The sequence below is a fragment of the Staurois parvus genome, unplaced genomic scaffold, assembly GCF_062004578.1.
Source record: "Staurois parvus isolate SC_StPar_1 unplaced genomic scaffold, SC_StPar_1.0 ptg000090l, whole genome shotgun sequence".
Taxonomy (NCBI): Eukaryota; Metazoa; Chordata; class Amphibia; order Anura; family Ranidae; genus Staurois; species Staurois parvus.
Genome location: NW_028317886.1, coordinates 16,570,825 through 16,597,472, shown reverse-complemented (window position 1 = coordinate 16,597,472; position 26,648 = coordinate 16,570,825). Strand labels below are relative to the sequence as shown.

Here is a 26,648-nt window from a genome sequence, read left to right as displayed (position 1 = left end):
TATTCCAAGATGTGGAATTTACAGGTAAGTCCAAATTCACATTAACTTAATCTTACAGTATATGTCACAGAATGTGTAGTCATTGACCACAGGATGTCCCCAAACTGGGGGGTAGGCAACGATAGATCAAACAGAAAGGATTAACAGACCCACAATTTTTAGATGACAATTGAAACACCTTGTGTGCAAAGCTTGGATCAGCAGAGGACTGGAGATCAATCTAGTAAGATTTTGAGAAGGAATGAACAAAGGATTGTGTGGCAATTTTGTCAAACAAACACCAGCAGATCTAGTGGGGTGGGGGTGTGTCTTTGAGGACAAACCCTGTAAATAAGCTGCCCAAGCCCCCTAAATATGGTAGAAGAGGAAGCAAGATGACTCTGCTTGGAAATTTCAGAGAGGACAAAAAGGGAACCGGTTTTTAAAACTAAGATGTTTCAGCTAGGTAAGCCCACCACATCCACAGTAGTAAAAGGTGCTTTGGAGCAGGACAGAGTGAAGGGAGTATAATATCATTGAGGTGAAAGGAAGGGACCACATTGGGAAGAAAGGAAGGTCTGGGTCTCAGGACCAACTTATGACTATGAAGAGAAGGTTGTTTACAAGAGCCACCAACTCGGAAAAATGCCTGAAAAAGGTAATTGCAGCAAAAAAAGGTCACCTCACGGGTGAAATTCTCCAATGGGATATAATGAATCAGTTTAAAGGGAGGTTTCTGAACAATCTAAAGTAACAAAATTAGATCTCAGGGAGACACTGAAGGTCAAAGTGGTGGATTAACAATAGTGTGCGAAGCCAAAGGTCTTTGGAACACAATGGATAGGACACAAACCTGTCTCTTTAGAGTACAAAGACAGAATCTGGTCTAAACTAGACTGGAGAAAGGCCAGGATGCAAGGTATAGAATACTGTCAAATGTTGAGGTGTCTGCTTTCGCCTCAGCCAAACTAGGCCTTCCAAGTGCAATGGTAAATCTTAGAAGTAGATTTTCTTGCTTTGAGCAAGATAGGAATGATATGTTCAGTAATAACCCAGGGTTTCTACACCTTTTTTCAGTCAAGGCCCCCTCTACATTATGGACAGTCGCGAGGCACCCCATTCTAAAATGTAGTTTTATAAAAACACAGCAACATCCACACACGTAGGACACCCAACGTTCGAAGTGATTTATTCTTCCAAATCAAATACACTTTTGCACACTGGTCCTGACTAGTATTACAGTGTTTCTCTCAGTTCTGCATCACTAATTTGACCTCAGCACTGATGGAGAGGGGCAGGGGAGGGTCAAATAAGGATGCTGTGCAGGCAATTGACATCCTACTTATCAACTGATGATATCACTGGTTGTCAGGACTCCAGTGGCTAGAAGGTCGTAATGGCAATATGAAAACCTATGGCTTTGTATAACTAAAAGTCAGGCTTCTTCCACCCGCAGCCTTGTAAACAAGTTTTGTGCAACTTTTAGACATTTTGCCAAAGCACCCCTGAAGAAACTTCAACACACCCTGGTTGAGAAAGGCTCTAAGCAGTGGGAGGGCTGGGGGGTAGACATTTTGAAGTTGATCAGCCATCCAAAAGTTTAAAAGAGCTGAAACATCCTTTGAATGTTGGAAGAGAAGAATATGACTCAGAAGTCTCAGCAGCAGGTCATCTAGGTATTCCAGGACATGGATGTCCTGAGACCTTAACAGGGCTAGGCGAAGAGCTATCACCTTTGTGAAGACTCTTGGTGTGGAAAGGAGTCCAAAGGGGAAAAGGAAATATTGAAAGCATTGGTCTCCCACAGCAAAGTATAGAAAGCCGTGGTGCACAGGAAAGATGGGAATGTGAAGGTAGTCATCTTGTATGTTCACTGATGCCAGAAATTCCCCTGATCTGAGAGAAGTTTTGACATATCTTGCAGACGCTATGCAAAATTCTGTGTTCAGAGAATTTAAATCCAACAGGAGGTTTGGTTTTGGGATTGTAAATAGTTTTATAAAGTTGATTGAGTGCAGCCCGCAAGTATGCCTGTCTTTGAGAGGAAGCTGGCAGACTGGAGGTTAGGAATCAAGCAGGGGGGGCAGGTACAGAAATCCTATTTTGCAGCCCCTGGAAATGACAGATTAGACCCAGAGGTTCAGGACATCTCTGATCAAAACTGAAGCAAAGGCCAACAACTATCCCCCGACACTGGAGAGAAGGTTTGCAAAGTTTTGGGACTTGTGACAAAATCATGCAAAGCCTTTACCACAAAATTCTAGTGCACTAGTACAGAGAGGACAGTCATCCTAAAGACCTTTATAGTACAAATAGCAACATAATGTGTCAGAAAATACATTTTGTTTTGCAAAACATGCCTCCACCAGCATCAGCTGTTGGGCCTCTTTCCTTCCAAGAAACATTGCGGTGCCTGGCTTCAAGATTTTATGCCATTTTTAAAAGGCATGGCTTGCTCATGGCCAGGATCAGTCGCTCACTGTGAGCGCTCCTGAATTACCCCTAATATTTTTCCAGGCAACACCCCTATAATCACCATGTGGAACCCTTGTGTTTAGTGGGGGTGGGCCACAGACTCTTAGTTTGCCATCATTCTCGACCAATATAGGCAAGAGCATAGGCAACTTTTTCAGCTGACCAAATGACTCCTCCGCAACTCTGCGTGCATCCAAGATGGTGTCTGGACCTACTGCCTTGGGGACATCCTCTCCCCCACTACATACAGAGCAGGCAGCCTTGGAGCACTCCCTGGTAGTGGGTTAAGCCGGCCATCCATGGACTGAAATTCACCCAGTTCAGGAGGGACTGGCTGAATTTCAATACATTTATGGGCAGGAAGGTTGTACAAAAGTACTACCAATCAACTTCTGTACAACCACACTGTTGATTTTGCCCTGCTCGATCTGCACTGCATGAAATAACCAGCAGTTGATCGGTGTATTCTGACGGCTGGAAAGTCTTTCCACTTTCAGAACGTAATAGCTCAGTGAGGAGGATTCCCCCATCTATATCAAGTGCGTGAATTGGGAAAACAACTTTATTTTTTTTTAATCAATCCACTGGTTGAACGAAAAAAAAAATTGCCTCTGTGACAAAACACATTGAGGTGAATGTTTTGTCACAACGCAAACAGGACACCTGGAGCTAGCTAATTCTCTATGTATGGGGTGCGATACTGGCATATGAGCTTTTAATACTGATTTTATTTGCGTATGTATTTGTCATTTTAAAAAAAAAACGCTAGTTTTAAATGATTTAGACTTTGTGGTCCGTCTGTAAAGTATAAATTTGACTGTGTTTAATGCATGGGAGTTGATGAGTTAGCAGAGAGGAACTGGCTGCTAACGGGAGGAGAAAGGAGTAAAGAAGATTGATATACCTAGGTCTGTCTTTCATGCACTTTATGACCAGCTTAGAAATAAGTGGTCATACCTATCTGGTAAGCATTCTTGAGTACCTGAGCACTGAACAAGGTGAAATATATAATGGGAAGAAAGATTTTTGAGTGCTCACAGTAGTTTATGATATTTATTCACAGCAATTTATGGTATTATGCACATTGTTCCTGACACTGCACTACAAATCACACAGTCCCTACTCCATAGTCCCTAGTCCATCTTGGGAGGGAGCCAGAGAGAGTGGCTATGCTACAACAAAGTGGGACCATGGAGAACAAACATAGCCAGCCTCTATCAGAAGGCTGGATTACAGCAGAAAAAAAAAAAAAAAGGAATTTGGGAGATTTAGAGGAGGCTGAAAGCTGTAGAAGTAGGGCCTATTTTCATAATCGATTAGTTGGCCGACCATTGTTTCAATTAATCGACTAAAACGGATAAAAACCTCAAAAAAAGTTTGGTGCATAACTTTGTTAATATGTAAATTAAAAAAAAAAAAAAAAAAGACAATTTATCCTTGAATATCTATATGCAGTGGTAAAAATAATAACCAGCTATATGGTTGGGGAACAAAATATCAAGTCCACACTGAGAATAACAGACATAAGAGATGTATATACTATTAGACGTTGAATATGGTACATATCATCAGACTCAGATTTTTAGGTAAAGGGAAAAAAAAAAAAGACCAACATGCTGTTTGGCAGATTTTCAGACAGGGCTGTAATAGAATATTATCCACCTAAGCTCTGAAAGGATTTACTCCCTACATGACCAGTGCATTTTTTGCACTTCGGCACTGCGCTACTTTAAATGGCAATTGTGCGGTCATGCAACGCTGTACCTAAATAAAAATTATATCATTTTATTTCAAATAGAACTTTCTTTTGGTGGTATTTGATCACCGAGTTTTTTTTACTAAATAAACGAAAAAAGATTAAACATTTTGAAAAAGAAAATTTGTTTTTATTTCTGCTATAAAACATATCCAGTAAAAAATAAAATAAATCCCATTTTTTTCATAAACTTAGGCCAAAATGTCTTCGATAAAAAAAACCCCCAATAACTGTATATTGATTGGTTTGTGTGAACGTTATAGCGTCTACAAAATATGGTGTATATATATATATATATATATATATATATATATATATATATATATATATATATATATACACTGGAATATTTATTTAAATTAATTGACTAGTACTGGCGGTGAACAGCGACTTATAGTGGGACTATGATAATGCGGTGGGCAATCTGACACTGTGTGGGAACTGACAATGAGATCTCCAGTGACACTAATACAGTGATACTATACAATGTCACTGTACTAATGACACTGTTTGGGAAGGGGTTAACATCTACGGGCAATCAAGGGGTTAACTGTGTGCCTAACAATGTGTATTATGTGCCACTTTTACTAAAACAATGTGACTGTCTTTTCTCCCTGCATTGCATACTTACCTGCTCTGTGCAATGGTTTTGTGTCCCTATAGCAAGGAAAAAAAAAAAAAAAAAACCTTTAGAATTACTATAAAATCACCCTCCTTCTCCTGCCCAGGACTTCATGTCCCACGAAGCATTGCGCCTCACACAAGTTCACAGACACTGACATGTATGGATGGTGTACTGAGCTGTATGTGTGCTGCACTTTTTGATATATAAACAAATAATGCATTCTGTATGCAGGCCAACTAATCAGCTGACCAACTAATCAATTATGAAAATAGTTGACAACTATTTTCATAATCAAATATAATTGATTATGTCGATTCGTTGTTTCAGCCCTAAATAGAAGGTACTTTTTCAGTTAAAAATGCATAATTGAATGAACTTTTTTTAAAACAGAGTTTAGTGTCACTTTACCCTTCACTAGAGGTCCACTTACAATTGGATTGGTGGCAGTGGGGTACATAAGCACTACCATAAGTCCACCATACTGTCTTGTCATCAGGCAATACAGTATTCACACATTTGCTTTAGTACATATGGGCTGGGTCCCCTGTCCATGCAGTACCTGAAGGCATTAGAGATGCAAATATGTAAGGCAAAGGCAAAGAATGCTACATTTTAATAAGTCTTAATATTTCAATTAGACATTCTCTGCAAGTCCAAATACACATACAGTATCTCCTTTTTGTAGGTCTTCATTCTTTTTTTCTCCCCAAAACACGATAGGGAGAAATGGGTGAGACAACAGCTGCGAGAACAAGCCATCAGACACTGCTTTTTTCCCCTATTTACATTTCTCATGAATATGAACACAGCCAGCTCAGGAAAAGAAATATATTCAAGGCACACTGCTGCGAGCTCTGCAATCCCATAATTACTGCATGTCACAGATGCACTTTTCTGCAGATAGGTACACAATTAGACACTCTGGTGCAAATGGCATGCTGAACAAGAGCAGTGATTGCAAGGAGTTCTCAGCACACCCGCAGTTGGTATAATGATGGAAACGCACAGGTCCAAAAGAAGTGTGTGAGAGTATGACAAAAAAATAATAATAATTAAAAACCGGTAAACAAGTCAATCGAATCAAATTATTGCGGGTGCTTATGCATGGTGGGGTTATTAACAGTAATAAACCTACATGTCTGCACAACAAATTGCAGAAAAATGTTTTTGTGCTGAAATTTTCAGAGATGTATTTGTGTGCAGAATTTTATATACACACGAGTGTGTGTGTACATACATACATACATACATACATATATATACACACACATATACACATATATATATATATATATATATATATATATACACACATACATACACACACACACATATATACATACACACACATACATACATATATATATACACATACATACATATATACACATACATACACACATATATACACACACATACCCACACACAAACATCTAAATTCATATTTTTGCATAAAAGGTCAGTGAAACCATTTATGAATCTGTACAACACCAGCATATTCCACAGAGAAAACTAAACCCATCACAGCAATCAGAAGACAACAAGTACAAAATTCACACTTTCCATTTAAAATTTTTTGGTCTATGTCACAGAGCAGTCATATACCTAAAATAATGTTTTTGATAAACCATAAAGAGATGGAATGAAAATTGCCTTGATTTAACTCTGATTTTTTTAAAAACATAAATAAATAATTGCCCATGCGGTCTCGGGATTTGATCAAGTTTTTTCAAAAGCTGTTTGTAAACTGTCAGTTGGACAGTTCAAACTTGTCAGTAGTACCCTGCTTGGTTTTCGGGCAACCACTTTTGACTGAATGTTCATTTTCAAGTCAATAGAAAGTGAAATTGCCAGAAAGTTGCTACAGGTATGGCCAGCTTGTGTTGTATAACTGGGCACCCATACAGTAGTTCTGCCTTCTCAAATTGAGTCTATATTCCAGACAGGTTCACAAATTCTGAACTTCAGGCACAAGTGATAGGCAGAAGTGATTCCCCTTCTGTATATTCCTCTAGTGTCACCACTGAAAGAAATTTTTTTTCAGACTGAAAAGGGTGCGCAGAGCAACTTATTACCTGGTTAAAACACTAAAAAACATTAACACAAGCATGCACAGAGCATTGCTTTGTGTGCGAGAATCTCCCAGCATGCCACTAACTCTGAATACATTAGCTATGGAGAGATAGTGGGGGAATGTAGGCTACAACGTAAGCAGGGTGCTGGCAGCATGCTGACAAAAAAAAAAAAAAAAAAACACAGACACACTTGGCACTTGCCCATCACACTAAGGCTAGATTCACAACTATGAAGTTTGCGCGTGATCCCTTTTTGCAGCTCTTTTTTTAGGGCACATCAAAAAGGGGTAAAAAAATGCGCATGAGATTCTGCAGCATCTCCACTGAAGCCTACTGAACCAAAAACACACCATTCTGTGTTTAGCCACTTGCCTACTGGTGCCTTTGCTGGTTTACCCCCTTCGTGCACAGGCCAATTTTCAGCTTTCAGTGCTGTCGCACTTTGAATGACAATTGCATAGTCAAGGAACACTGTACCCTTATGAAATTTTTATCTTTTTTTTCACACAAATAGAACTTTCTTTTGGTGGTATTTAATCGGCCCTGGTTGTTTTATTTTTTGCACTATAAAACAAAAAGAGAGCAAAAAATTTGAAAGAAAAAGAAAAAAAAAAAAAAGTTTCTTTGTTTCTAACAAAATGGTAATTTTCCTTCACTGATGTGCATTGATGAGGCTGCACTGATAGGCAGTACTGATAGGCGGCAGTGATGAGGCGGCAGTGATATGCAGCAATGATGGTCAGTGATAGGCAGAACTGACTGGCGACACTGCTGGGGGGCACTGATCATCAGTGCCCCGATGGTCAGTGCCGATCTGCTCTTTGACAGCTGCCGGTTATTATCGGCAGTAATTTCCTCACGTTGTGACAGCATGAGGAAAGTTATGCTGATAACCGGCAACTGTATTTACTCCACGAGCTGCTGTGTCATTGGACAGAGCTGATCACGTGGTAAAAGGCCGCTATGATTGGCCTTTTACCCCATGACGTTATCAGCTTTGCACATAGGACACAGCGATCACGGAGATCGCCAGGTGCGCGCATTCTGGCAGGATGTCATATGACACCCTCCCAGAACTGGACAACCATGCTGTAGCTGTCATTCGGCTATAGCACAGTTAGCAAGTGGTTAAAAAAAGTCCCTGACCCTTTCCAAAAATCGCACCAGTTGAAAATGCGTAGATGTGAGCTTCACCCATAGGAAATTATGTTCGACTGTAGTGCATTTCTGCATAACGCAAAACACTTAGGTGTGAACCTAGCCTAAGGGGGTATAACTGGGTGTCACCTTGCACTTGATCTTTACACCAATGGGGTGTGACCGGGCAAGCAAAGACAGCCAATTGGTCTACTTACAAGAAGTGTTGCCTTTACAAGACTAGAAGGAAAGATTACAAGACCAAATATTGGACACAATTGACTGCACAGAAGTAAGGTGAAGGCACATTTGTGTTAAAATTCCTGGACAATGCAGGAACTGTCAGAAATAAGCATTCGATACAGACAAGTTAATAAAAAGTGATCATAAATGCATTTTTTTTTTTAAACAAGCAGGTTTATACTTACCTGCTCTTTGCATTTTTATTTGGTCCCAAACCTGCAGTTCTTGGATCCACCGCTGGCACTTCTGGCGCATTCTCTTCTTGATGTGCAACTATTGGGAGGCACAGACACATGAAGGTGTTTTACCTGAATGCAGGGAATGCATTAAGGTAAAAAAAAAAAAACCTTTTTGCCTTTAGAACCACTTTAACCACCTCCCGCCCGCCATATAGTAATATGACGGGCGCAAGGTGGCTCTCTCGTTCTGGGAGGACGTCATATGACGTCCTCCCATTCTCACTGCGCATGTGAGGCTCAGGGGGGCACAGCGTGTCAATCGGCGGTGTGCTGTGTCCCTCGGACACAGCGGATCACCGATCACGGAAAGAGCCGAAGATGTCAGCTCGGTCATGTGATCAGCTGTGTCCAATCACAGCTGATCATATGTAAACAAGGAAATGCCAGTTATCAGCATTTCTCTCCTCTCGAGCTGTCACGCTGACAGCTCGAGAGGAGAGGAGAGCCGGTAATCGGCTTTCTGCGGAGGGGATATGTACACTGATCATCAGGGCACTGATGATCAGTGTAGCCCCAGCAGTGCCACCTGTCAGTGCTCATCAGTGCCTCGTGCCAGTGCCCATCAGTGCCACATATCAGTGCCTCGTGCCAGTGCCCATCAGTGCCACATATCAGTGCCTACCAGTGCACATCAATGCCACATCAGTGCCCATCTGAGCTGCTTTTCAGTGTCACCCATCAGTGCCGCCCATCAGTGCTGCCAGTCAGTGCCGCCCATCAGTGCTGCCAGTCAGTGCCGCCCACCAGTGCTGCCAGTCAGTGCCGCCCACCAGTGCCATATATCAGTGCTGCCTTTCAGTGCCCATCAGTGATGCCTGTCAATGCCCATCAGTGCCACCTACCAGTGCCTCCTCATCAGTGCCCATCAGTGTCCATCAGTGCAGCCTCATTAGTGCACATCAGTGAAGGAGAAAAATCACTTATTTACAAAATTTTATAACAAAAACTAAGAAAAAACATTTTTTTATCAAAATTTTCAGTGGTTTTTTGTTTAAGAAAAAATAAAAACCCAGAGGTGATTTAATACCACCAAATTAAAGCTTTATCTGTCACACAAAAAATTATAAAAATGTCATATAGGTACAGTGTTGCATGACCGCCCAATTGTCATTCAAAGTGCAAAAGCGCTGAAAGCTGGAAATTAGCCTGGACAGGAAGGGGGTATAAGTGCCCTGTAGGCTAGTGGTTAAAGTAAACCCCTTTTTTGCCAATTCAAGGCAAAGTAACAAGTTGTTTTAATAGTTCTCTCCGTCAGATGCAGCTTCCTATTTACCCATGCTCTTCTGCTGCCCCCCTGCACCCACTAGAGTCCAGTGAAACATCTGGCACTTCTGTGTATGGAGAAGCATGAGCCAACCAGGCCCAGCAGCTGTCGTGTGGTGGTAAAGAGGGAGGATTGCCATAGCATTTCCCATAATTCTGCCACAAAAAGAAGCAAAAGAAAGAAGTTATTCTAATTACTTAGCGAATAAATCAGTTTTGGATAAAGCTAATTAACAAGAAAGTATGTTTTACCCTGCATGAGCAGTCTGTATTACCAAAGTAAGCAGAAACATCCATGATGACAGTGGTACCAATGAAAACTGAACCCCGGACACCAATACTGCAAAACCAAATGGCCAAGTACGGATATTGATCATAAAATGTGAATCTTTGTATTTAACTATTTAAGACCTAAAATATCATTAATGCTGAAGCTGGTTCCTTTACTTCCTCCACATCAACATGATAATTCAAGTGGAAGTCCATGATTGATCTAAGCTCAAAACTGCTGCCATCCCTTCTAAATTGTATTTTAACTAGCTTGTCCAGTCACATGATCAGCTGCCAGCAGCAGCTTCAGGGAAGGAGTGACAGCAGACAACGGATGCCCCATAATAAGCCAATCGGTGATGGCACAGGCATAGGCAGCCACTGTTGGCGATCGCTCTTCTTCACTGCAGGCAGCCGCTGGGGAGATCATGTGGCTAGACCGGAGAGCCCTCAGAATGGGAAAGTATAAGCACCTTCCTTTTACATGGTAGTCAGAATGGGGTTTAGAAAAGGGGGGGGTGCAGTTTTAGGCTTAGTTAAATTGGTCCTGGACCTCCACATTCATTTTTAAATACAGCCTTTACATTTTCATCACATACATTATTTTAGACCCACTGAAATAATCACTGGATCTCTTGGTTACTCTATGCAATACAGACAGGTCACAATTGATGAGAGAGGCCAGGAGGGTGCTATGAGGTGGTGTCAAAAAGTTTAGATTAGTTTTGCAACAAGCCAACAGATGGCAGCATAAGGCTGCATACACAGTCACAGGGAGCAACAACCTTTGTAAGTCAGTGTGCCAAAAGACAACATCCTGTTTACATTGGGAGCTATGTAACTGGTGCTATTCTGACCATGTGTGTTACTACGCCTGCTCTTTCATCATAAACTGCCAGTTTGAACAAAGAACAAACGTGAAATTCTATGTGAAACCCATACACCCAGGTTTTGACACTGGTAGTGAAGGACGGAGTTCTTGGCGGATTTCAAAGCAGTGTTCCTTCTGCTCCTGAGTCAGCAGTCTGGGAACTAACTTAGCAGCAACATGGTGCAAGATCACATCACACGTGGGGACTGCCTGGACTGTTCCATATGACGAACATAGGCAATGACAGCAATGTTGTAGATTGTTCTCCGACGATTATCATGAACAAGTTGCCAAATGGTTTCGACATTTTCAGGTGATTGAGCTCGTTGAAGGCCTTCCCGATCTCTCATCTTCCAGTGATGTTCCTCCGTTCTTGAAGCACGTGTGCCACTCAAAACACTTCAAACAACTCACTGCAGCAACCATAAACTTGCTGAATTATATCAAATGTCTCTGTAGCTGATTTGCCCAGTTTCACGAATGTTTGCCCTTTGTGCTAACTTCCTGTCCATGATGAAATAGCAGATGTGGTAATGCATGTGGTCAGAATAGCACCAGCTGCACAGCTCCCGGTGTACACAAGACAATATCTTGGTACACCGACTTATGAAGGTCGGGTGCTCCCTGTGACTGTGCATAAAGCCTTGTGCTGTCATCTGTTGGCGTGTTACAAAACTTGTCTCTTTTTGATACCACGTAGCTTCCTAAAATCATCACAGCACCATGACTCTGTATCCCTCTCAAGAGACCTCAGCTATGATGCAGTGAGCTGGTTCTTGGGGTGTTATGCATACATTTAAAGTGCTTTGAATAGGTCCTAGCGTGAAGGAGTTACCATTCCTAGACATGCTGTTTGCAAATGCAGACTGCCATGGGTAACACCCACAGGTGATACAGAGTCTCCATGGCTGAAATCCAATGAATGAAAGGGGCAGTCCAGGGACAGTAAGGCTGGGTAGGAAAGGGTTAGACTCCAAGGCTATAATCCAGCCAGGAAATAAGGCGGGATCTATTGGACTTCCCACAGCTCATAATGAGCACTGTCAGAGTACAGAATACTATGAATTCAGAGTAAGCAACCTGAGTAAATGAGAAGAGCTTGTACAACTGTGCAAGACTGAAAGCAAGGCTACAGTTCAGCTTTAAACAGTAACAAGAGTACAGCATCTTTCAGCAAATGTAGTTTCCAGCTGGAGAATGGTAACATTCTGAAAGTCAATACAAACATAACAATCAAGTTAAATGTAATCAGATAAAACATGGGGTGCTCAACAAGATCAGATTTATAAAGTCCTCTATCTTATATTATGTATACAGAAGCTAAGGCTGTAGTGAAAGGCAGGTCAACAGCAACGTAAACATTCATTAGAGTGCACACACTCATTCCAAGCAAAGCTACTGCATCTTTGGGCTGCCAGTAAATCAAAGATCCTATTACAAAATCAATTACTGCAGTGCATTTTTAACCGTACAGAATCTGGTGATTGCCACATGATACTGGATACTTTTGTTTTGTTTTACAAGGTCAAGAAATCAGCCCCAAACCTTACACACTGAAACCTTAAGTTCCGATCATCCATTTTCACTTTTATCAGTAAAGAAAGCTGTATGGTTTACCTTTGGCTGGCTTAGACATTCGAAGGAGAGCCTCTGCAAAGGATCTGATGGATAGCTGCAAGAAAGCAAATCGGAGCAGCAGGTCGAGCGGCCCAGCCTCTTCATTAAAGAAGAAATGATGCTGCAGCCACAGCCACACATTGACTTGCTCAGAAGACGAGTCCTTTCCTTGGGAAATAACCACTGCTATTGTCCCACATGCACTCTCCACTAGCCGGCTGCCTCATTACGTAGCTCCCTGGCTGAAATTAACTCTGATCAATAGGAGGGGGGGAAAAAAAACGGACAGAAAGAAAGAAAAGAAACAGGTTGTTGAAAGATAAGCCGGTCACCAAAGTGCTTCTGCGAACACTACACAGGCAGAATCCTTAACTGTACAGTATCAAGGTTCAGGCTAAAGCATCATTTCTTGCAGAAGTCAAGTCTTTCTCTAGTTGTTCAATGTGAATTGTCACAGCCTCTCCAGAAGAAATGTACACTTGTGAACACAGCAGGCATCCTGATCTGCATTATCTGGCAAAAGAGCTGTCCTGTTCAGATGTTAGAGCTCTGCAACCTATCCAACCTGTTTCCCTTTTAGTGATGGTGCTCTCTAAGCTACAGCCAACAGGAATCAGCCACACCCCTTTCAGCTGTCCCCAAGTACCCTGTTCACGAATGATCGGCACCTGAAAGCAATTGCTGCTTACATGCTCTTCCGTAGTCGGAAAACAGGGAACGGTTCACCATTTGTGCTCATTTATTTGCAAGTCACAGCAGCTGACCTTTGCTGACTCCAGTGGTTAGGTGGGACCTGCCAATTCTACACGGCATGCGTAATACTGGCCTCTTCGCTGAGCTGCTTATCAATTTGCGTTAATAATTTGGAGAGCACAGTAAATGCATCAATAGCTCTACACAACCTTAGATCATAGTTCTCACACAGAAGAGATTAGAAACAGACATAGCTGCACACATTTGCTGTTTTACTAGCTTTACAAACAAATGAACATCTAAAAAAAAACCACTGGATTTGAAAAATGTTCTTGCCTTACAGTGAATAGTTTGACATTCTTGATTTAAAAAAAGAAAAAAAACAAAACAAAAAAACGTCTCTCATACTTTCAGCTACAAGCAAAAGATTTCCTCAGTTTAGAAGCACAAATTTGAAATATAGCATTCTGTTGTAACAGAAGAGGACCACAACACAATTGCAGTGGGATAACCATAGCAGAAATGGATTGAAAAAGACAAAATAAATAGCAATTTTTATATGATCAAATTGTATTGTAAGATAATAGCATCACCTTGCTATGCCCTTTTGCTATTAAAATGAGTTCATATCCGTCTTTAGAGTAACTACAGCCAGGGCATGCAGAGGTGACGACGAACTGAAACACTCTACCAATTGGTACGCTGGATGCAAACAAGCAAAATAATGCAGTAACCTTTTACTCGCCTGCTGGAGGTACTGTCTGCTGCATAGAATTTTAAATCCTCATTCATCTGCAGATGCAATTCAGCTGCTTTTGCCAAGGACTTGGCTTTTCTCTCTCTTTCACTTCCCTGTGCTGCTTCCACAGGAGCCGCTCAAGAAAAGTGCCGATTATGTGGAAAATTTAAAGTAATACCAGGTGAAATAACTTGGATGTAAGGAGGTGGTTAACCAACTTCTTAGCTACATGAGCAGTTTCAATCAGCTGCTGTTTCTAACACAAGGTTATGAATCGGAGATGTGCCTGATGTTTTCTTGTCTTGTACTGTGCCAATACAGGAAACCAGCGTAAATATGGTCCATCAAAGTGCAAGAATTAAACACATTTACACATGGAACTCGCAAAGCAGTACTATCTGTTTAAGTTCAAAAGCAGCAAAAAATATTGTCCACATGCTGTCAAATATTAATGTAGGTGAAAAGAAGAGTTGGGAATACATGTTACAGTGTTGCTTAAGTGCTAAAAGTGAATGATGTGGATACAAAGGAAATTATATTTGAATTGTCTAAAATTTTCCTTTGCCTGTATGATATTAAACTTATTTTATATCCCCAAAACAGCACCAAGCACATTAGTCACATGTACTGGTGGTATCCCATCTCCTGCAAACTTCAACTTCTTGTAAGATTCCTCCTGTCCGAGCCTCCAGATATTTCCCTGAACAGCGGTCTTCCTAACAGCTAGTTGTGCCTCTCACCAGCCCCTTTCTGCTCTCTTTGCCTTTCAGAGGCCTTGCACTACTACTCTCCCAAAATGCAATGCATTCTGTGAATGAGCAGAGACGTTCCTGTCATTCATGAAGCCTCCTCCACTCAGAATGCATTGTTGACCAGTACAGCACTAGAATATAGCCAATCAGAGCAATAGTCAGTAGCTATACAGGCAGATTTAGCAGCAGCTTGAATACACAACACAATATATGGCGAATGTGTAGCCAACATAACCAACTAATTTACTACCTGGATTTAAATTCCCAGTAGACTATCTACATGGAGATTATTTATTCTCACAAGGTTTGTCTTCTTTCAAGTGTTTTATTCTTTGTCTAACTCAGTGGTTCTCAACCTGTGGGTCGCGACCCCTTTGGGGGTCGAACGACCCTTTCACAGGGGTCCCCTAAGACCATCAGAAAACACATATTTCCGATGTGTAAAGAGCAGCTACTGTGTAGAAAGCAGCTGCTGTGTTGAAGGTAGCTACTCTGTTAAAAGCAGCTACTGTGTTGAAAGCAGCAGTATTGGAGGTAAAACGACACTCATGAATTATAATTACTGAAAATAAATAATTTTATGGTTGGGGGTCACCACAACATGAGGAACTGTATTAAAGGGTCACGGCATTAGGAAGGTTGAGAACCACTGGTCTAACTGAAAAATATGCCATCAGATATCTTTTACCGTCATGATCACCAAAGGGGACGGGATTAAGTTAAAGCTCACTGCCATGACCACCAATGCAGGGAGGTTAAATTTCACTTCCACTGACCACCAGTGTGTGTGCTAGTTAAGAATACGGACATCCAAGCTGCAGAGATTATTGTGTTCGCTGACACCAATTATTGTGCCCACTGAGACCAATGCTAAGGGTTATTGCTGCATCTACTAAAATCAATGTTATGGCTTACAAAATTGTGTCCACTGACAATGCAGAGGGTTGTTTAATAAGTTCACTGACACCAATGTTAGGGCATATTTCTGCATCCAGTGACACCAATGCTGGCAGTTTCTGATCACTGACACCAATGTTGGGGGTTATTGCCACCAATGTCACCCAGTGCTGGGATTATTAATGCATCCACTTACACCAATGCTGGGGTTTATTATAGCACTCAAAAACATCAATGCTGGGGGTTTTTAAATCACTCACTGACACCACTGCTAGGGGTTATTGTACTCCAGCTTTTCAGTGTGCATTGTGTTATGCTGCTACAAATGCTGCATGACTGAAATTTTTGGGTGTTGAGGTTGAGAAGTTGACTACCACTGTAGTAGAGTATAAAAACCTACTCCTTTCAGGTATACTTCCAGTAAGGACCCTCCTGCATGGAAGCAATGGTCTCTCTGCAGGGATCTGATACAAATCTGCTGTGTCAGGCCAACAGCTCTGGAATTAGTAAAGCTTATGCTTTCTGCTAATTGAAGAACTCTAGCTCTATGGCGAGCATGTTGGGACCTCTGCAGCAAGACCAATGCTTCCACACAGAGAGCAAGGATCCTTCTCTATATCAATATGGCAGGGGCAGACTTTTAAAGCTACAATGCTTAAAGTAAATAAAATAACAACCATAAGATGGTTCATTTGCACACCTGTTTGATGCAGATGTAATGCATTTAACCATTTTAAACTGAACACTCAGTGCGGCTTTAAGCAAGTCCTGTAGAACCTGTACACAATATATAAAGCAAAACACAGTGAAGGAGCATATTATGATAGGAAAAAAACCCACATACAATGTTGCTTTCAATTATGACATAAACTTAGGATTTCAATATGTATCTACATTAAAAAGTCCAAACAAATCCAATACAGTCCGGCGCCATGATCTATTCTGTTGATTTCAAAAACCTTTGTGAAAATCAAGGGAGCATCCACAGCTGTTTTGGGTAAAGCACTGGAACATAGAGGCAGGCAAACAAGAGAAAATAATAAACCAAAAGCACTTAGGGATTCCCAGTAGCATTGACTGGGGACTAGCCAGCCTATATGTCAACCATTGCAAAGAAAATGGCAGTCACTATAAGCATAATAATATAGACAAAATTTTTATTATGCATCCATCACAGCCAAAGATCACATTAAAAACCACTAAAAATCCATGAACGCATGTGACACAAGAACCCCCACTTACATATTCAGTGTGGCAGTAAGGCTGTGCAAAAGGGACGACCAATTTTGTCGCTTATGTGGCGGTAATCCGATGTTCATCGGTATAGCAGAAAAAAAAGCTGTACAAAAAAAAACACATCTAGTTGTACCACTCATGTAGCGCTGATCACGTGACTGGAACCAGTGTAGGCGACCAGGGGCTGGTGATCGTATACACTGGAAGCAACATGCTGGATGTAGTCAATGCCCATGTACAGGGACGCTGGAAGAAGCTACACTGGAATCTGTCTTTGACTTCCGGAATCTACGTCACGGATCCAACGTGGTGGGGATGTTGCTATGACAAACGCGTTTTGTGCGCATGTGCTTTATCAAGTCATGTGATTGTTTTAAAAAATAACTCAAAAAAGGACCACTTGGTCTTTTTTCTGTTGTCGCTCTTCTATGTTCCTGAGTTCACACTATGGTATAAAAAGAAGCACCATTTCTTCTGCCGGAAACACGCTCTGTTCCATGGTGGAAACCTGCAGGCCCATCTAACAACAGGTCAAGGAAGGGCTTGACAGAACTCAGAGAGCAGCTTGAAACACGTTACTTCTGAAATAGGCATCCTAGGACACCTGAACATCCACGTGACAGGGTCACGTAACATCCCCGCCATCTTGTATCCGTTCCGTAAATTCCAAAGGCCAGAGACCAACTCCAGTGTAGCTTCTTCCAGTATTCCTGAACACGAACACTGACTACATCCGGCGTGTCACTTCTGGTGTACATGATCGCCAGCCCCAGGATGCCTACACCGGTTCCAGCCACAGATGATCAGCACTACATGAGCAGACACCTAAACGTCTCTTTTGTACAGTTTTATTTTGCCATGCCAATGAACATCAGATTAGCACCACATAAGCGACAAAATTGGTTGTCCATTTCACACAGTCTTACTGCCACACTAATGAATATGTAGGTGGGGGTTCTTGTATCCCATGCATTCATGGAATTTTAGGGGTTTTTTAATGTGATATCTGGCTGTGATGGATGCATATTAAAAACTGTCTATATATTATTATGGTTATAGTGACAGCCATTTTCTTTACAATGGTTGACAGACAGTCTGGCTAGTTGGTTTACATTATGCGTTCATATTATGCAATATTGCACGCACAACATGTTTACTGTTACCCGCAGTCAAATTGTCACATTATCTGTCAGATGATGTCAATATAAAAATACACCAGTTCTGAAGGCCCCTGAGTCTGCAACACTATGCAAGTAACATGAAGACCAAGTAGCTCTCCAAATAGGTTACAAAGCTGAGTAGTAGTATAGGCTTCTTAGAAAAAAATGGAGCACCATTAAAACAAAAGCAAAATGGAAAGAATATGGTACCACTACAAACCTGACAAGAGAAGACTTCTCACCAAAACTTCATAAGACCACTTTAAGCTGTCCACTCCACCAAGTGGGGCTTTATGGAAGAATGGCCAGAAAAAGGCCATTGCTTAAAGCAGTGTTTCTCAACTCCAGTCCTCATGGACCCCCAACAGGTCATGTTTTCAGGATTTCCATTATTTTGCACAGGTGATTTGATCAGTTTCACTGCCTTAGTAATTACCACAGCTGTTTCATCTGAGGGAAATCCTGAAAACATGACCTGTTGGGGGTCCATGAGGACTGGAGTTGAGAAACACTGGCCTAAAGGCATTATAAACCCTCCTACCTGCACCTTGTGTTTTTCACCTGCATAAGATGTGCATTGATCTTATAGTAAAATAAGGCCCAATTCACACAAGCACACCTTATCCATACACCCATGCAAAGATGTGCATTGATCTTGTAGTTTCATGGTGTCATTTCTTGGAGTGTGTGCATGGCCTATAGTAAATTAGATCTCATTTACATGGGCAAACCTACAGGTACATCAGTGCAGAGGGCAGTCTTTGCCTGCGTGGAATGCACTGGTGTTCCATGCATCTGCTTATAGGCAGACTGATTTATGTCTATTGGGATGCAGCACTTCTATCCGTTGACAGCCATGAAAGTGCAGGTCCTCGAACACAGACAGTGTAGGTATGGGGACAAAAACCCACATTTTGCACCTTCAAAGTCCTAGTGCATGCTGTGTATATCAAATAAGAGCCCTCAAAATCAAATTTAGTTCCAGGCTGTGATGCATCAAAGCAGCAAACACCAAAAGGGTGAATACTTTCACAGAACAGTGTATACTCATCCTTAAATAGGACTAAAATTTCTTGGCCAACTAACGAGTTTTCTGAGCAACTCTTTTCTTTCTCCCATAGCTATGCAAGGGCAATAACCGATCCTACCCCGCTAGTTGCAAATCCACAAGAGAATTCCAAAACTGAGGAAAAAAACTGCTAAAAGGTGAAACATTTCATCAAGGAACTGCATTCATTTTCTATAATAGTTCTGTAATACGCATTAATGAAATGTTTTAGTACTATTAAGGGAATGTATGACATTGACAAGTTTACACCATAAATGTTAAGGGAGGAAGAGGAGTGTTTACCCAGGCTAGCCAATATTGGTTGATTTTCAGAATGCCATAGACCAGGCAGACTGATTACATTTCTTGGCCATCTAATCAAGGATATGCTTTAAAAAGTGCCAGTTGGGAAGAGTTAGTGTTCCTGGAGAAATCAGCACTACAGCACAGGAAGGAAATATGAAGAGCAAAAGTATGTAATCAATTATTTATAACCTGGATTGTGTGTGTCAGCTACTTTATTGTAATATTGATTAAGAGGATGTATATACATGAGGCTAATGATATACACACCGGAGGTATGTGCCATCACGAAAGAAAATATATCTGGATGAGAAATAATGGATAAAAGAAATTAGAAACCAGTATTTTAGGTTACTAAATCTGCCACCACTTACATATCTCACCCTTAAACAACAGAAAATACTATCAAAGACAGTTTATTATTCCTTTAAAACAGAAAGCCTCTGAACAGCTGGTGATCACAGTATTCCTTCAAGGAGCCACTCTTAAAATATAGCTAACAAAAAAAGAGAGCCCATTTTACTAGTGCTATCCCTAATGCCCATATATTTGTTGTGTGTAAAACTGCCAGATGAAATGAGATCTAGGCATCATAGCCGTGAGACAGAGCAATGCTCTCCTCCAGGGAAATAAGCACAGCAGGACTGAACAGCTTTTCCTCATCACAATAAGTTATTTTTCTTCTTTAGACACTGGAACGAATTCCAGATATTTCAGGTTGCGATATCCTTCACTGAGATATAATGAGATTTCCTCAAAGGCTACTCTTGTACAAAAGAGCTTCACACCCAGAAAATACATTTGGAGATCCATGCAATCTATCAACCCATCTGCAAAGGCACATAAAGCAGTAGATAGATGCCCTAGAATCAGCTCATACAACACTGAACATCATCAGCAAGAGATCTAGTGTTGCCTCAGCTGAATGACAACAGTGAACACAACAGTCATGAGAAAGTAACAGATATGTTTAAACAGAAAGTTATAAAAAGACATCCCATTTGTTGCTGCGTGACCCCACCAAAATACATTTACACTATGGCAAGGCTGAAGGTGCTGCAAGGTACAGTAGCTGTACAATATAGCCTTGCAATTCACAAGGGAGACAGCCATTCAAAGATGCAAACACATAGGTGTAATAGATTTAGGGCCAGTGGTGCTAGAATTTCTAAGAAGATTGAAAAGAAACAGCTCAACTTGAGCAACATCACTCTATTGAGACTTCATGAACCTCTAATTCTGTCAGCAATTTACAACAGGGGCTCAACAAATCCCAAGCGCCAGGTTTCTATGGGGACTATAAATTGCGTCCCGGCGCCTGCATTCACACACTACCTCCCACAGACTTCGCACCCCTGCCCGCCCCCCTCCCCCATGGACTTAAATAAGTCTCGCCATCCCCCCCATAGGCTTCAATGAGGAGGTGTGCCCCCCCATAGACTTCAATTATAAGTCGTACCCCCGCCCTCCCCTCAGACTTGAATGATAAATCGCCCCCCCCCCCATAGACTTGAATAAGTCGCGCCCCCCCCCCCATAGACTTGAATAATAAGTCGCACACCACCCCCCCATAGACTTGAATGATAAGCTGCGCCCCCCCATAGACTTCAATAATAAGTTGCGTCCCCCTACCCCCTAGATTTAAAAGATAATTTGAGCTTCCCAATAGGATTCAATGATGAGTCTCAACCCCCTCCCCCATAGGATTCAACGGGAAATCACGCTCCCCCAATAGACATCAAAGGGAAGTCGCGCTCCCCCAATAGATGTCAAAGGGAAGTCGCGCTCCCCCAATAGAAGTCAAAGGGAAGTTGCGCTGCCCCAACAGACATCAACGAGAAGTCGCACCCCCCCCCCCAACAGACGTCAACAGAAAGTCGCACCTCTCATAGATGTCAATGCGAAGACGCACCTCCCATAGACATCAACGGGAAGTCGTGCCTCCCATACACGTCAACGGGAAGTCCCGCTTCCCATAGACTACAATGCGAAAACTCCCGTCAATAGCAATCCTAGGTGAACACTTATCTCTGAATGCCACTCTATCACTTGTGAGTCTGGAACGCACCATTACAAACTTAGACAGGACCATTTTCATAAACAAACATGTTAAACTTACCTGCTCTGTGCAATGGCTTTGCACAGAGCAGCCTTGATCCTCCTCTCCTTGGGTCCCCCACCAGCATTCCTGGCTCAACCCCCAGCCCCCACCCCCCCAAGTGCCTCCATAGCAAGCTGCTTGCTCTGGGGGCACTTGAGCATGCTCATTCCTGAGCCACTTTTGTGTGTCCATAAGACTCACAGAGCGTGGCTCGGCCCAACCCCCTGCTCTCTCCTCAATGGCTGTGATTGACAGCAGTGGGATCCAAAGAGATGGGAGAGCCTCTGCTCTCATGCACATCGCTGGATCGGGATCAGGCAAGTATAAGGGGGAGGGGGCTTCGGGGGAAGCTGCATTCTGTAAAGGCACAATGTTTTTTTACACCTTTATGCATTCCATGCATAAAAGGTAAAAAAAATCTTCAACCACTTTAAAGAGGCTCTTCACTGATTGAACATGAATATGTGTGTTATCCAAAAGATTGGCAGGACCTGTAGTGTAGTAATTAGGTCAAGGACAGATAGCTCAAAAAGCAAAGTAAACTCTTTCCATTAAGTAGATCTAAATGCTAAAACATAAAAGTTGTGAGAATGATTAAAGTAGCATTGCATGCCAAACTTAACTAATCCTAAAAATGTTCCCTTCCTCCTCTTAACACCTATTCTGACTAACCTGTGTGAGAAAGATCTGTATACTTATCTATTTTCTGGTTGCTCTGATCCAGTCAAGAGATTGTGCGTGTCAACCAGCATTGACTGCATGGGAGAGGAGACAACAACAGTTGGCAATGCCTAGGAGCGGTGATGTCATCCATATGCTTACTATGGCCCATCCACTGCTGGAGCTCCCTCTTCTCCCCTAGAGTCACCTTTGGCTCTCAAAGGGAAGTCAGATAATGTGAACAGAGCAGCCCGGAAAATAGATATATATATATACAGTCAGGTCCATAAATATTGGGACATCGGCACAATTCTAACATTTTTGGCTCTATACACCACCACAATGGATTTGAAATGAAACGAACAAGATGTGCTTTAACTGCAGACTGTCAGCTTTAATTTGAGGGTATTTACATCCAAATCAGGTGAACGGTGTAGGAATTACAACAGTTCGCATATGTGCCTCCCACTTGTTAAGGGACCAAAAGTAATGGGACAATTGGCTTCTCAGCTATTCCATGGCCAGGTGTGTGTTATTCCCTCATTATCCCAATTACAATGAGCAGATAAAAGGTCCAAAAGTTCATTTCAAGTGTGCTATTTGCATTTGGAATCTGTTGCTGTCAACTCTCAAGATGAGATCCAAAGAGCTGTCACAATCAGTGAAGCAAGCCATCATTAGGCTGAAAAAACAAAACAAACCTATCAAAGAGATAGCAAAAACATTAGGCGTGGCCAAAACAACTGTTTGGAACATTCTTAAAAAGAAGGAACGCACCGGTGAGCTCAGCAACACCAAAAGACCCGGAAGACCACGGAAAACAACTGTGGTAGATGACCGAAGAATTCTTTCCCTGGTGAAGAAAACACCCTTCACAACAGTTGGCCAGATCAAGAACACTCTCCAGGAGGTAGGTGTATGTGTGTCAAAGTCAACAATCATGAGAAGACTTCACCAGAGTGAATACAGAGGGTTCACCACAAGATGTAAACCATTGGTGAGCCTCAAAAACAGGAAGGCCAGATTAGAGTTTGCCAAATGACATCTAAAAAAGCCTTCACAGTTCTGGAACAATATCCTATGGACAGATGAGACCAAGATCAACTTGTACCAGAGTGATGGGAAGAGAAGAGTATGGAGAAGGAAAGGAACTGCTCATGATCCTAAGCATACCACCTCATCAGTGAAGCATGGTGGTGGTAGTGTCATGGTGTGGGCATGTATGGCTGCCAATGGAACTGGTTCTCTTGTATTTATTGATGATGTGACTGCTGACAAAAGCAGCAGGATGAGTTCTGAAGTGTTTCGGGCAATATTATCTGCTCATATTCAGCCAAATGCTTCACAACTCATTGGACGCCGCTTCACAGTGTAGATGGACAATGACCCAAAGCATACTGCAAAAGCAACCAAAGAGTTTAAGGGAAAGAAGTGGAATGTTATGCAATGGCCAAGTCAATCACCTGACCTGAATCCGATTGAGCATGCATTTCACTTGCTGAAGACAAAACTGAAGGGAAAATGCCCCAAGAACAAGCAGGAACTGAAGACAGTTGCAGTAGAGGCCTGGCAGAGCATCACCAGGGATGAATGAAACCCAGCGTCTGGTGATGTCTATGCGTTCCAGACTTCAGGCTGTAATTGACTGCAAAGGATTTGCAACTAAGTATTAAAAAGTGAAAGTTTGATTTATGATTATTATTCTGTCCCATTACTTTTGGTCCCTTAACAAGTGGGAGGCACATATGCAAACTGTTGTAATTCCTACACCGTTCACCTGATTTGGATGCAAATACCCTCAAATTAAAGCTGACAGTCTGCAGTTAAAGCACATCTTGTTCGTTTCATTTCAAATCCATTGTGGTGGTGTATAGAGCCAAAAATGTTAGAATTGTGTCGATGTCCCAATATTTATGGACCTGACTGTGTGTATATATATATATATATATATATATATATATATATATATATATATCTCTATCTATATCTTTCTTAATTAGGTTAGTCAGCATGATTGTTAGGAAGTCAAAAGAGAAATTTTAAGATAAGCTAAGTTTACCATGGAACTCCAGTTTAATTTAAAAATTATGTTTTATACATAGGTAATATTACATTAGGTTACATTTAATTTTTCCAAGCTGTATTGCATGATACCAACAATTTCAGTGCGATCAATCTCCAATCTGTATTCTGTATATGAAAAGATACTCAGAGGAATACACATTTGGAGGGCAACTATACCTAGAAAAAAAAGGGGAAAAGGATATATAAAAATATATACTATAATTTACAGAACAGGTGCTGGAACTCACAAGGCATGTGTGCAGTCTATGAAAAAAGTAAATGGAATAAGAAGCAGGCAGTATGTGCACTCAATGAGACTTGCAACAGAAAGAATCTTCCAATATAGTTCAATCAAAGTCAACATTTCAGCGGAGCATATTCCGCTTTTCTTCACTAAAATACAGTAGTGACATTGTAGCCAGGCAGACAATCCTTCCTCCTTCCCCGTGTGAGGGAAAGCCAGAGAGTACAGAGCCTGACCCGAGTACTGAAGGACGAAACTACCTACCAGAGTTGTCACGGGCAACCAAGAGTGAGAGGATACCCGATCGGAGACACCACTGATACTGTGTCGCTGGGTTTGGGGAGAGGGCCTTGTGGCAGCTACTTGCTACCACCATAAATAACTGAGCCATTAGGAACTACCTTCCAATTACTCCATAGATCTGATACTGCCTGCAGGCCTTATTGACTGCCTTGACGTGCGCCAATTGGTTCCAACGTTTAAATGACTGAAGAGTCAGGACTAAAGACTGTCCCCAACAGTTGCTGCCCTGAGGCCCTCATGACAATCTACTTGTCCTGATAAAAAAATAATTTTAACCAAAACCAGTCTTTATCAATAGCAAGAACAACTAATGATTTTTTTTATTAGACAGAGATGCTAGGAATGTCTGGGGCTTTATGGCGACTTAAACTTTTAATGTTTAACATTGTGCGGTTTATCTCTTCCTCACCTCCCTGCCTGTCTCCAGCACCGCACCTGCGGACTAGCAGAGAGGGGAGAGACTGTGCAGTGTGCCGAGCACAGATTGGGTGCTCATCAGGAAACAGGAGTGTCGGGCCCTCTTAACAGCCAGCAGAAGCGCATCTCCTGAGAGAGTAAATGATGGGCCGGCCATAATGAGGGGGAAAAAAAACACCCTTTTTTTATTTCTTCAGGTTACCCTCATACGCAAAAGCACTTGGATGCTCAGTACTACCACATGCTGAGCAGCCTAATCAACCTCTGGTGTCAGCTCCGTTAGCCACTGGAAGACCAATCCGTACAAGGAATCCCTACTTCGGGGCCCATGTGCCCTGCACACACTTGCAAAATGGATGATACACCACTGAGTGTAATGTCCCGTCCAAGCACTGTGCAGTACACCGGCACTGTGCCCGCACAGTGCTAGGCGGAGGAGGAAGGCTGCGCAATATGCCCACACAGTGCTAGGCAGAGGACAACAGCCAGGGCACTGCGCCCGCACAGTGCTAAGCAGAAGACGGCCGGGACACTGCGCCCGCACAGTGCTAGGCAGAGCAGGACGGCCGGGGCACTGCGCCCGCACAGTGCTAGGCAGAGCAGAACGGCCGGGGCACTGCGCCCGCACAGTGCTAGGCAGAGCAGAACGGCTGTGGGCACTGCGCCCGCACAGTGCTAGCCAGAGCAGAACGGCCGGGGCACTGCGCCCGCACAGTGCTAGACAGAGCAGGACGGCTGGGCACTGAGCCCGCACAATGCTAGGCAGAGCAAGACGGCTGGGCACTGAGCCCGCACAGTGCTAGGCAGAGCAAGACGGCTGGGCACTGAGCCCGCACAGTGCTAGGCAGAGCAAGACGGCTGGGCACTGAGCCCGCACAGTGCTAGGCAGAGCAAGACGGCTGGGCACTGAGCCCGCACAGTGCTAGGCAGAGCAAGACGGCTGGGCACTGAGCCCGCACAGTGCTAGGCAGAGCAGGACGGCTGGGCACTGAGCCCGCACAGTGCTAGGCAGAGCAGGACGGCTGGGCACTGAGCCCGCACAGTGCAAGGCAGAGCAGGACGGCTGGGCACTGAGCCCGCACAGTGCAAGGCAGAGCAGGACGGCTGGGCACTGAGCCCGCACAGTGCAAGGCAGAGCAGGACGGCTGGGCACTGAGCCCGCACAGTGCAAGGCAGAGCAGGACGGCTGGGCACTGCGCCCGCACAATGCTAGGCACAGCAGGATGGCTGGGCACTGAGCCCGCACAGTGCTAGGCAGAACAGGACTGCTGGGCACTAAGCCCGCACAGTGCTAGGCAGAGCAGGACAGCTTGGCATTGAGCTCACATAGGGTTAGGCAGAGCAGGATGGCTGGGCACTGAGCCTATACAGTGCTAGGCAGAGCAGGATGGCTGGGCACTGAGCCTATACAGTGCTAGGCGGAGCAGGACGGTTGGGCACTGAGTCTGCACAGCGCTAGGCAGATTAGGATGGCTGGATAC

At 42.8% G+C, this 26,648-nt stretch overlaps 1 protein-coding gene across 2 annotated transcripts in view; it reads right to left on the bottom strand.

The window, feature by feature from the left end:
• The window catches only part of FBXW7 (F-box and WD repeat domain containing 7), a 280,449-nt gene that overhangs the window by 179,017 nt on the left and 74,784 nt on the right, over nucleotides 1-26,648 (bottom strand). Inside the window, exon 1 of one of the 2 annotated variants that reach the window (XM_089670454.1) lies at nucleotides 12,551-12,706. The exons of the other annotated variant lie outside the window; for it this stretch is intronic. Within the exon in view, the coding sequence (XP_089526580.1) occupies nucleotides 12,551-12,691 (141 nt within the window). The 5' untranslated portion in view covers nucleotides 12,692-12,706. Of the gene's footprint in view, nucleotides 1-12,550; nucleotides 12,707-26,648 lie in introns of those variants that run through there. 2 annotated transcript variants of the gene reach the window in all.